General features: G+C 35.9%; 1 protein-coding gene across 1 annotated transcript in view; it reads left to right on the forward strand.

The window, feature by feature from the left end:
* Nucleotides 1-6,974, forward strand: part of LOC108537578 (oxidation resistance protein 1-like) — a 96,304-nt gene extending 89,330 nt beyond the window's left edge. The window contains exons 14-15 of the mRNA XM_017885162.1: nt 83-156; nt 5,093-6,974. Coding sequence (XP_017740651.1) covers nt 83-156; nt 5,093-5,228 — 210 coding nt within the window. The 3' untranslated portion in view covers nt 5,229-6,974. The remainder of the gene's footprint in view (nt 1-82; nt 157-5,092) is intronic.
* Nucleotides 6,975-12,432: the final 5,458 nt, after the last annotated feature.

The following is a 12,432-nucleotide window of genomic DNA, read 5'->3' on the forward strand; positions in this document are numbered from 1 at the left end:
AAAAAAAAAAAAAAAAAAAAAAAAAAAAAAAAAAAAAAACCATTTCATCTATATACTTAAAGCTTTTTTAAAATTTTTATAGGTCTTTAAGTGGACAGGAGATAATATGTTTTTTATCAAAGGAGACATGGATTCACTAGCTTTCGGTGGTGGAGGGTAAGTCTCTTGGACATTTCATTATGAGATTTTTGAAGAACTTTAAAATGCATTTGGATTAGTTATAAATTCAGTTATCTTTAGAAAGTTTTGACGTTAGAATTCAAATTTGTATATTATGAAAAAGAAAGTATATTTGCAAGAAGGCGCTCAAGTGTAGTTATTGAAACTATTGGTAGAGTATTTGTTTCTTCATTTTAAAATACTGTTCAGTTTATTCACTGTCTATTAAGACCCATCTTTTTCTTTAGAGCCTAGTGGCTCTTTGATAATATAAAGGGAAGTATCTCAGTACCTTTGAACTTCTCTAATTTTTAAATAACTGTGATGGAATATTATTGTATTTCTTGCAATGCATAGAAGAAGTCCAATTGTTTTCATGTTACTCTGCTCTGGAGACCATTTGGAATGATACTTTAGACAATAATAGAAATGGGTATTTCTGCAGAAAATTGTAGGGACCCCTCAAGTTTTCAGGGGTTTTTTGCTTGCTTGTTTTTAACAATTATGAATCAGACAATAATATGATTATTTTGGCATTGCAAGTGCTGTGAGGAACTTTGTTTTTCATTTGGTATCCTAGCCTCCTTTAATCTTGACAGTGTTGGGAGGTAGGCTGCTCTGGTCCCACCTAGCCTGGGCTTAGCAAGCATCAACTCCTTCCTTTGGTATTTCTGTCTTTCGTTATTAGACATGGATATGCTAAATAATTTTCAGACTTGTAAAAGTGTTACAATATTTGTATCCCACAGTTGAGGATGTATAATGATAATTTATTCAGACCACCAAAGAATATTCATCATCCCGGGTTATTCTATTATTAACAAATTTTCTTACAACTTCTCTATAAGTAGGTGTTTGGAGGATATAATTAAGGCGATTAAAAAGTGATCATGGTTATTGTAGACTTCTCTGTTAGTTTTAGCTGTTGAACTCAGCATATATTTACATGGTCCAATTATACCTTTTGAGGGGGTATCATTCAGCCCTCCCCAAAACAGTAGTCGTACATGTGATTCTGTTAGCTCTCCAAGAGGTCCACTCAAGCTAGTGGCTTATAATTTCAAGATTTTATGGGTGCTTTAAGTCTTCAAAAATGACATACACAATGCCATTAGATGTCTGCTGGAACTAGATTTTATTGTGCAACCTGATTTCACCAAGCTAAAGTAATCATTGGGTTATTTGATAATAAATTAATATAAGTTTTCAGTGTTGGAAAGAGAGTACAGCTTCAGAAAGCAGAAACTACAGGGAGTTGACATTCCAGAATTCCAAAGGGAAGGCACCCCAAAAGAAAAATAATGATGTAGTGGACTTAATGTAGGCTTAGGAGTCCAATAGACCTGATTCAGATTCTCACTTCAACTTTTGCTATATGTGGTATCTTGAGCAAACTCCCTAACGAATCTAAACTTTCCTTAGCTATAAATTGGAGATTAAATCAGTTTTACAGGGAGATTATAAGGAATTCACAAGGATATGATTTTTGTGCAAATCCTAGTATAGTATCTAGCATATAGTAAGTACTCAATAACTGATAGCCACCTAAACTGATAGCCACCTTTATTTACTTTCTTTCATCCAACATGATCTGTTCCCTTCTGATACCAGGAAGAATTCTGCCTGCAGTATCTTTGGCTGCATGAGCTATAAGACATTAATTAAAGATTTAGAACACTGCTTTTATTCCTTCCACTTCCTTAGCCATTCTCTTTTCAGAAAGTCATATGAATCATCTTTGAAAGCATTGCTCATATAAAAATACACTTTCTGGCTTTCCGGGTGTTTCACCTGGAACAGATCTGTCTTAAATACATTTACTTAAATATTTGGATATCACATACTCTTTGGAAATGCTGATGAAATGCAGAGACATGCATTGTCCTAAAATGAATATGCAAATTAAATTTTATATGATATTAAGAAATTGACAAAAATATTGAAAGCTTCTATTCAGGGCTTCAGAAAGTTCAGGTTACCTTGGAAAAAACTATTCATACTTGGTAATAAAACTTATTGCAGCATCAGTGACATTCATGAATCTTGAAGGTCAATTTTGAGGTACTTCTTAGATGTCATCTGAGATTACAACTAAATGTCTAATCTTTATTAACCTTTCATGTTTAGCAAAATAAGGTTTTTGTGAGGAAGTCTGACCCTTTCATATACTCCTTTCTAATAGGTTGGCTGTGATAGTCTATTCGCACTTTAAAAGGCTCATAGATTCAGATATCTCTTTAAAAAGCATGTTGTTGCCAGTAGTGTTAGAGCCTCTAGAAGTCTATTGTGATAAGACCATAAACTTTTTAATTCAAATGCTGTTTCTAATTTATCTTTGTGTTTTCCAGTGCCAATGTCTGAAACATGATAAATGCACATTTAAAGTTGAACAAATTAGTCAAATATGAATTTCAATTTGAACCTTAACAAGTGATGGCTTCCTCATGGGGCAGGGGGCATTTTCAGGACCATCTGGTTTTTGCAGTGCTTCCGTATCACAGACTCTGGATTGTTATGATTTTCAGGGTGATCCTGCATCTTAGCAAAGTCCCATTTTTATTTACAGAAGAGGTTCATAAGAACCTCATCACTGGTTATCCCATTACAGTTTTTTGTACTGTCAACTCTCTTCTTGAATGACACAGGATGATCTCTTCACCTGATTGTTGTGAATTACTATACTGATCCGTCTTTTCTGTTTTGTTGTGAAGTACCAACTCTTTTTTTTTTTTTTTTTTTTTTTTGAGAGGGAGTTTCACTCTTGTCACCCAGGCTGAAGTGCAATGGCACAATCTTGGCTCACTCTAACCTCTGCCTCCCAAGTTCAAGTGATTCTCCTGCCTCAGCCTCCCAAGCAGCTGGAATTACAGGCACTCACCACCATGCCCAGCTAATTTTTGTATTTTTAGTAGAGACAGCGTTTCGCCATGTTGGCCAGGCTGGTCGCAAACTACTGACCTCAGGTGATCCACCTGCCTCAGCCTCCCAAAATCCTGGGATTACAGGCATGAGGCACTGCACTTGGCCCCAACTCTTAAAGGAATCATTCTACATGGTCACTGTAGCCACCCTTCTGTACTTAGAAACACATCTCTATACTTAAATTTATATATGTAATTAATATACATTATATATTTGATGCTGTTTTTTATTACAGAGTATAAATAAATAGTTCCTTTCTTTCGTTCTAAGATAGTGTTAAAAATAGGTCAGTTCCAGGCCAGGCACAGTGGCTCATGCCTGTAATCCCAGCGCTTTGGGAGGCTAAGGCAGGCGCATCACAAGGTCAGGAGATGGAGACCATCCTGGCTAACACAGTGAAACCCTGTCTCTACTAAAAAATAGAAAAAATTAGCTGAGCGTGGTGGTGGGCACCTGTAGTCCCAGCTACTCAGGAGGCTGAGGCAGGAAAATGGCATGAACCCAGGAGGCGGAGCTTGCAGTGAGCAGAGATCGCACCACTGCACTCCAGCCTGGGCAACAGAGCGAGACTCCATCTCAAAAGAAAAAAAAAAATTGGTGAGTTCCTGTCCCACACAAGTCATTTAACTCTGTGATGCCATGTGACTCCTGATGGCAAGCCTGAAGGTCAGAGGTTATTATAGCCATCCAAATTATAGAGTTGTGTAAGTCTTTACAGATTACCTAATATGCTTTTCTTTTTTGTGTGTTTTTATGTAATTGACAAACTCTACCCCAGAGAGGTTAAGTGACTTAACTAAGTTTGACATAAGTTGACATAAGTTGTGGCCACCGAGTTGACAGTCTTAATCCCAGACCAGTTTTTTTTCTTTCACTGAAATATAACTGCCCATATTTTTTTTAAAACCCTCTTCCTCCTAAACTCTGGCTCCAGTCTGCTGACCTGATAGCCTAGTTTAGATTTAGAGAATCCCAAGGGAAAACTCTCTGGATATTATGTTAATTATTAGTCTTTGCTCCCTCTCCTCTTCTCTTAGGTAGGGAAACATTTTCTAGAGAGTAGAAAAAAGTCCTCTCATAACCTGGTTTTTTCCCCTCTAGGTTATGTATTAGATAATTAGATAAATTGGACCTTATAATCTATCTGTTAAGTTCCTATTATACCTAGATTATATATTGGTTCTTCTGCGTGAATCTCAGCATCACATATTTGTCCATTTAAAGTCCTTTCAAACTGAGCTCTTTTGCAAACAGCTTCCTATGCAGGAAACCAGAGTTATTTACTAGGTCCTTAACATGAATCCCCAAATTTTATTTTAGATGATACTGAGTTTTTGTGCCTTTGAGAAAGTTGTGTTAAATATGTTAAAACCATACAAAAAAGATAAACACACACAAATACTAAAAAAAATGCCCAAAGAAAAATTCATAATACCAGGCAAAAAATCACAGAGTAGTACCTGTCTCAAAAGCTAATCCTACATAAAGTTGATTTTAGAGGACACTGTTCCTTGGTCTGTATCATAAATAATTTTTTTTTCTTTTTTTTTGGACGGAGTTTCACTCTTGTCACCCAGGCTGGAGTGCAGTGGTGCAATCTTGGCTCACCGCAACCTTTGCCTCCTGGGTTCAAGTGCTTCTCCTGCCTCAGCCTCCTGAGTAGCTGGGATTACAGGCATGTGCCACTGCACCTGGCTAATTTTTTTGTAATTTTTAGTAGAGACAGGATTTCTCCATGTTGGTCAGGCTGGTCTTGAACTCCCGACCTCAGATGATCCATTGGACTCGGCCTCCCAAAGTGCTGAGATTACAGGCGTGAGCCACCGCTCCTGGCCCATAAATAATTTTTTAATGGAATAGGAGTAAAACAAAATTGTGTCAGTGTGGAAAGGAGTGGGGAAGCGTTTGAGAAAATTAGTAATTTTAGGGTTGTTAAGTATTCAAAGTCTCATTTAAATTGTTTTACAACTTAGGGCATAAATATTAACAGATTATTATTTGTGTATTGCAGAGGAGAATTTGCCCTTTGGCTTGATGGAGATCTCTACCATGGAAGAAGCCATTCTTGTAAAACGTTTGGGAATCGTACACTTTCTAAGAAGGAAGATTTCTTTATCCAAGATATTGAAATCTGGGCTTTTGAATAAATGCAATGCTCTCTGTCTTAGCAGGAGAATGGCCCAAACCTGACATGGACAAGCATTGTTTGGAAAGTTCAAGAAGCAATACAGTGTAACATGTCACTTGTGCTTTAAAATTAGTCTGTATCACCATTTATTACAGGTATAATTTTGGAGTTTATTTTTCAAATCATGTTCTTTTCCCAGAGTTCTCTAGGTTAACACTATGGACTGCATCCATGTACTAGTATAACAGCTTGGGTTTGTTAGAATTTGGGCAACGTTTTGATTATAATGACAACTTCATTTTCACATGTTATCTCAGTTCCCTAATAGGATGGTGCTCTTTAGTTGAACCTGTATTGATTTATTTATTTTTTAACTATATTGATTCTTGTACTAGAACAGTCTAATTGGGGCATTGAGGAAGTGAAGACTAGATACTTCTGTATCTGTGAAGTTGGCACAGGTAACATTTGGACATGTTCATCTTATTCTTATGAAGGAAAAATCACATGCCAAAATACTACATAATTCATAGACCACTGAGTTCTAGTTTTTAGTCACACTACAACATCTGTAACGATGTTGCAGGTAGTTTCAATTTCCTTTTAAGAAAAATGAAATTTGAGGAGAATTTTGGTTGTAATAGATGACAATACACATGATCTGCAGGTTTGGGCATATGCTTTCACCATTAAATTATCTTATAAAGTTACAAATCACAAAGGAGAATGAGAACTTAATGATTCTATTGGATTTAATATATTAAGCAAGAAAACATACTATTTACATATGTGTAGCTTAATAAGGCATTATAAGTACAAAAACTATGAAACAGATGCATATTTCCTCAACATACTGTGTCAGGTATATACTGTTTTATAATTTGGTTGTTTTAGCCTTGTTGCACACCAACTCCCAAAATATAGGTTACTCTTGTTCAAATGGAAAAAAAAAAAGTGTGATTTTCTTTGAGTGGTATATGTTATTAATTACCATTAGCATTTATTCTTATAAAGGGCAATGATTATAGTAGACAATATTGTAACTCAGTAGACTTGTTGAATATGCAAACTTACTGTCAAGTGACCTCAAAAAAAATGAAAAGATAGAATACACTAGTAGTTCTTATCCTCTTTTGTAGGAAACCAATAATAGCCATTGTGGCAATAATTCATCAGTTAATTTTAAAGCTTCATGTTATGCAAAAAAGAATCCTGCTGTTATACATGTGACAGTGACTTTGTGCTGAAATTTCAGCTATTCCAGATAAACATTGTATATCTTGTAAATTAATGTTTAAAGGTAGTTTTGTTCTTACAGAAAGTGTTGATTGCCGGGTTGCTTATAGCACTTTAAGTTATTCTAAAAATGAAATTATAAGCCAAATGTTGGCTTAAGTAGATTTAGTTGTATAGCACTTAGATATTTAGTTCTTTTGAAAGTTTAGATAATTATTTAAAGAAAGCATAATGCTAATGGAAAAGAAAATCTGATGTTCTATTATAATATGCTATTGCTGAATATGAATAGAAATACAGGGCATCATTTCCTCGTCTCATTATAAGTTAGTAACAATATATAGATTAAATGTTTACAATATAGGGAATTGTAAATAAATGTATCAGTTTTTTTCCCTTTGGTCTTCCACAGCAGTATTATTGTCTTTGTGGAGTTGACTAATCATAATAAAAACATCCTGTAATGGATTTCAACTAAAATAAGGTCATAGTGGCATATACCAAATAAAATCAAATACAGAAATACAAATGAGTTTGGATTTATTGAATACTCATTTTCTTAGCAAGTCTTTGTTTGATTAAGCCTACTACTATCTTTTTTTTTTTTTTTTTTTAATGCTTCTAATAGCTTACATTGTGGTGGTCATGGTGTTAGGAGTAATAGTGATGGGAGGATGCATTCAATTAGAGGGAGCATTACATTTTTTTAAATGGAGATGGGAGAAGGCACTTGACACATGCGAAAGTGCAAGTTATTTGATATTTTTAAAGTACATTGTTTTCATTTTGAGTGGAGAATGCTTAACAAGCTAAACCCCTTGTCATAAACAGTTTTGTGTGTGCAGTGCCAAGAAATTTTGATATTTTGTATCCCATAGGTTCAGTTAACATTTGAGAGGAGGAATGACATGATCAGGTGTATACTTTAGGAAAATATCTGTGAAAAGTAGATGAGTAGAGGGAAAAACTAGAGACAAAGGGAAAGCGAGCCTTTTATAAAGTCCAGAAAAAAATGATTAGGCCCGAATAAGAATAGTGGTAATGGTAATAAGGAAGCATAGATTTGGAAAGGATTTACGAGTTAGGATGAACAGGAGTTGATTATTGATTGGATGTCAGAAAAAAGGATAGCTCTCAGGATTTTGGTTTAGGAGTTTAGATGTATTATTTATTAAGATGGGCAAGGTACATAAAGGAAAAACAAACAGCAGGTGGCAAAATGAAGTTAGTCATGGACTTTATTAGAGTATGATGTGAGATACAGGAGGATAAACTTTGGGGGTAGGACATTTTATATATTCTGAAAGGTGAACTTTAAAAGTCAACAAAAAACAAACTCTTTCACTTTTTATATGCAAACAAATATGAAATTTATGTATTACCATTTGTAATACCATTGAAAATACCAGCTATATAACAAAGTGAAGACCCAAATAGGAAGGATATACCATTTTCATTATTGGCAGACAATATTGATTAAAAGATAGCAGTTCTCTTAAATTATATTGACAGTGAAAATCTCACCCAGGCTTATTTTTTTGGAAATTAAACTGATTGTAGAGTTTATATGAAAATGTAAAATCAAAGAATAGCTAAGGCATCATGGAGGAATTGAGTATCTGGTCTTCAGTACCAGATAATCATGATTTATTAGAAAGCTGAGTAAGAAAGACAATGTATTGGTCAAAAGTTAGAAAGAAACTGATTTCTAAAAAAGGTGATACTACTGACTGCTCAGTAAAGAAGACAGTCTATTCAATAAAAGATGGTGGATTAATTGGATATCTGTATGGAACAAAAAGTCTTGACTCATCTCACACCACAAACAATTACAGATTGAAAAATAATTGTGAAAAGTAAAACAATAAAGACATTAGATTATATAGGATAATATTTTCATGACATTAGGGTAAGCATATATTTCTTTAATGAGACACAAAAAGCACTAAATATAAAGGAAAAAAATAAAGTATGCTACATTAAAACCTTAAGCACTTCATCAAAAGACATTATTAAAAGTAAGAAGGTGCCCAGTAACAGTGAAAGCTGTTGTTTTCTCCAGCTTTTATTTTTGGTTTGGAGGTACATGTGAAGGTTTGGTACATAGGTAGACGTGTCACAGGAGTTTGTTATACATACTATTTCATCACCCAGGTATTAAGCTTAGTACCCAGTACCCAACAGTTATCTTTTCTGTTACTCACCATCCTCCCACACCCCCACTCCAGTAGACCCTTGTGTCTGTTGTTTCCTTCCATCTGTTCATAAGTCCTCATCACTTGACTCCACTTATAAGTGAGAACATGTAGTATTTGGTTTTCTGTTCCTGCATTAGTATGCTAAGGGTAATAGCCTCCAGGTTCATCCATGTTCCTGCAAAAGAGATGATCTCGTTCTTTTTTATGGCTTCATAGTATTCCTTGGTATGTATGTACCACATCTTCTTTATCCAGTCTGTCATTGATGAACATTTAGGTTGATTCCATGTCTTCGCTATTGTGGATAGTGCTGCAGTGAACATTCATATGCATGTGTCCTTATGGTAGAAAGATTTATATTTCTCTGGGTATATGCCCAGTAATGGCATTGCTAGGTTGAATAGTAGTTCTGCTTTTAGGTCTTTGAAGAATCACCCCAGCTTCTTTACACCATACACGAAGAGCAGCTCAAGATGGATTAAAGACTTAAACATAAAATCCAAAACTGTGAAAGCTGTTTTAAAAGGGAATGCAGAGTGGAACAACTTTGGAAAATGTTTCTGGCAGTATCCACTAAAGCTAAGTATACACATGACTGTGACCAGAAAATTTAATTCCTTGATATGTACTGAACAGTAATATGTATGTGTTTGCCAGGAGATGTGCGGAATGTGTACAGAACTATTTGCTTGCTCTCGTCACTTCCCATCCTCTCTCCTCCTGTACCCCCATACACCCTACATATTAATTTACTGCATCTCATTGTTACACTTTACCTATAAAGTTGTGTATGCATTTCCTAAGAATAGGGATATCCTCCTAAATAGCCAAAGTGCAATGATCAGATTCAGGAAATTTAGCATTAATAAAATAATATGGTCTAATATGCAATTCATTTCAAATTTCTCCAGTGACCCTAATATCCTTTCAAGCATTATTTTTCCTGGTTCATGATCCAGTCAAAGATCCTGCATTGCATTCAATTGTTCTGCCTTTTTTTTTTAGTCTCCTTTAACCTGGAAGAGTCCATTATTCATTGTTTTATGACAGTTGTATGTTTGAAAACTTTCAGGATGGTAGAATGCGCTTTGATGTAGATTTGTCTGAATTTTTCCTTACGCTTCAATTTTGGTTATGCATTTTTTATAGGAAAACCACAGAAGTGTTTTGTCCGCTGCATCAAATCAGGGTGCACATAATGTACGTTTATCCCTTTATTGGTGATAATAGCTTTGATTATTTGATTAGATAGTGTCTACCATGTGCCTCCCCTGCTATCAGTTTTCCTTGTGTAGTAAGTAATATGTAGAGGGATGCATATTTTTAAACTTTTTCATTCCCAACATGTTAGTTGCCATTGCCATTTACTACAGGGAAGAGCTTTCCTTTCTCCATCATTTATGAATATGTATTATCAGTATGAACTAATGAATTCTCTTTTTTCTAATTCAAAAGGTTATGTAACCAATTTCTATCCTAGACTTAACCAGTCGGAACCCCATCAGTCTTACTTCTATGAGTTTTTCAATTTTCTTGAGCATTTGCTTACTCCTCATGTAACCAAAATGTTTTAGATTGATCTGTACTTTCTGTAACCCAGTCCTAGAATCAGCCATTTCTGAAAGGAACCATATTTCCCTTGCAGGAGAATCTTATTTAGAAATCAGGGGCACTTGTTGCTACTAGGGTGGTATCACTTTAGGGCCTTTCAGGAGACAACTTATAGCGTGAATTCACACCGATACCACTCCTTGCAATCTCACGTTATAGAGTTCTTGCTTGTCTTCTCTCATTCCATGTTTGTCTCTTCCCCACAGTAAGGACATCAGTATATTTACTTGTTTGCTTAATTTTATGATGCAGACCTTAGAACTTCAGAACTGCCAGACCCATGCCCTCACCAAAATTCAGTAGACTTTGATATTTCTTAGTTCTTTTATGTCTTTAGACTGAAAGTATTAAATCAAAAAGTATTGCAATCAAAAGTTGGATACATTTCTTTTTTCTTCCTGTGTGGTTATTTTAATAAGATAAAATAGAATTCAATTTATTTGCTTTGTTTGTGTCCAATTTTAGTTTTTCTCCTGCTCTTATTCAATTTTACTTTATTGCATGTATAATATTTAAGTTCCCAAAAGTCAAAACCTATAAAGAGGTACACTCTGAGTCTCGCTCTGTTGCCCAGGCTGGAGTGCAGTGGTGCTATCTTGGCTCACTGCAAGCTCCGCCTCGCAGGTTTACACCACTCTCCCGCTGGGACTACAGGCGCCCACCACCACACCTGGATAATTTTGTTTTTGTATTTTTAGTACAGACGGGGTTTCACTGTGTTAGCCAGGATGGTCTTGATCTCTTGACTTCGTGATCCACCCGCCTCAGCCTTCCAAAGTGCTGGGATGAGAGGCGTGAGTCACCGTACCTGGCCATCTATTTCACTTCTTAAAAGATATTCCTTTTCTTTTATAGCAGCATCTATTATATGCATATGCCATACTTGATTTGACCATTTCCTATATGTTTTAGGTTGTTTACAGTATTTTAAGTTAGAAACAAGGCACAACACATTATGCATATGTATTTTCATATTGCTTGAGTTGTATCTTCCATGGAAATTTTAGGGGTGGGATTTATTGGTCAAAAAGTAAATGCAATGTAATTTTGTTTTTTTTGTTTTTTTTTTTGAGACGGAGTCTCGCTCTGTCGCCCAGGCTGGAGTGCAGTGGCCGGATCTCAGCTCACTGCAAGCTCTGTCTCCCGGGTTTACGCCATTCTCCTGCCTCAGCCTCCCGAGTAGCTGGGACTACAAGCGCCCGCCACCTCGCCCGGCTAGTTTTTTATACTTTTTTTTTTTTTAGTAGAGACGGGGTTTCACCGGGTTAGCCAGGATGGTCTCGATCTCCTGACCTTGTGATCCGCCCGTCTCAGCCTCCCAAAGTGCTGGGATTACAGGCTTGAGCCACCGCGCCCGGCCAATGCAATGTAATTTTGTTAGATACTGCCTGCCCCACAAATCTGGTCACACAGTATTATTAGATAATCTTTATGGGAATGATAGCTGGTGGATGGATCGCAGTACTCTCAAAACCTCTAGGCTAAGAGGTTGGGTCACAAAGCACATTTTTAAATTAAGTAACAAAAATTGACTGCGTACTTCTTATACTAAAAGTATATCATAGGTACTGCGAATGAAATTAGAATATTCTAGGAATCCTGTGGGGCATCTACATTAAGGGCCACTTCAGTATGGACTCCATGGTCTCCTGCTCCTCTTAGATGCCCTGAACAGTGATGTAATAGAGAAGTTCCCATTGACATAAAATTCTAGTTTACACAGAATTGTTTCTATATCATATGAGAAACAGCACAGGGTTTTCTCTACTTTTTATCAGTTAGTAGCGAATAGAAAAAGAAGGAAGTAGAGCTTGGGAAGGGAAAGGAAAAGCAGAAGGCAAACCAAGAATAGATGCAGCCTCATCTTGCAACACTGTGGGAAGCAAAAAAGCCCACGCTCAGAACTTCCCTCCTTGTAGTGTAAGTGGGCAGAGTGATGAGGTGAACTTACACAACTTTAAGTTATGAGATAGAAGGGGTAATAAAGTACAGCACAGAAACCCTCCAAATATCTGATTGAAAGTTTGGAAAAGGAAAATCCTGAAGATTGGGAAATTAGTTATACATTGCCTGTTATTGGGAATTTAGAATTATCAATGATAAAATATAGGATTTCATATATTATTTGGTGACTATAAAAATATGACTGTCATTACCTTATTTTGCCGCCTGAGTTCT

This window comes from Rhinopithecus bieti, unplaced genomic scaffold (assembly GCF_001698545.2).
Source record: "Rhinopithecus bieti isolate Rb0 unplaced genomic scaffold, ASM169854v2 scaffold_13352, whole genome shotgun sequence".
In the NCBI taxonomy this organism is placed as follows: Eukaryota; Metazoa; Chordata; class Mammalia; order Primates; family Cercopithecidae; genus Rhinopithecus; species Rhinopithecus bieti.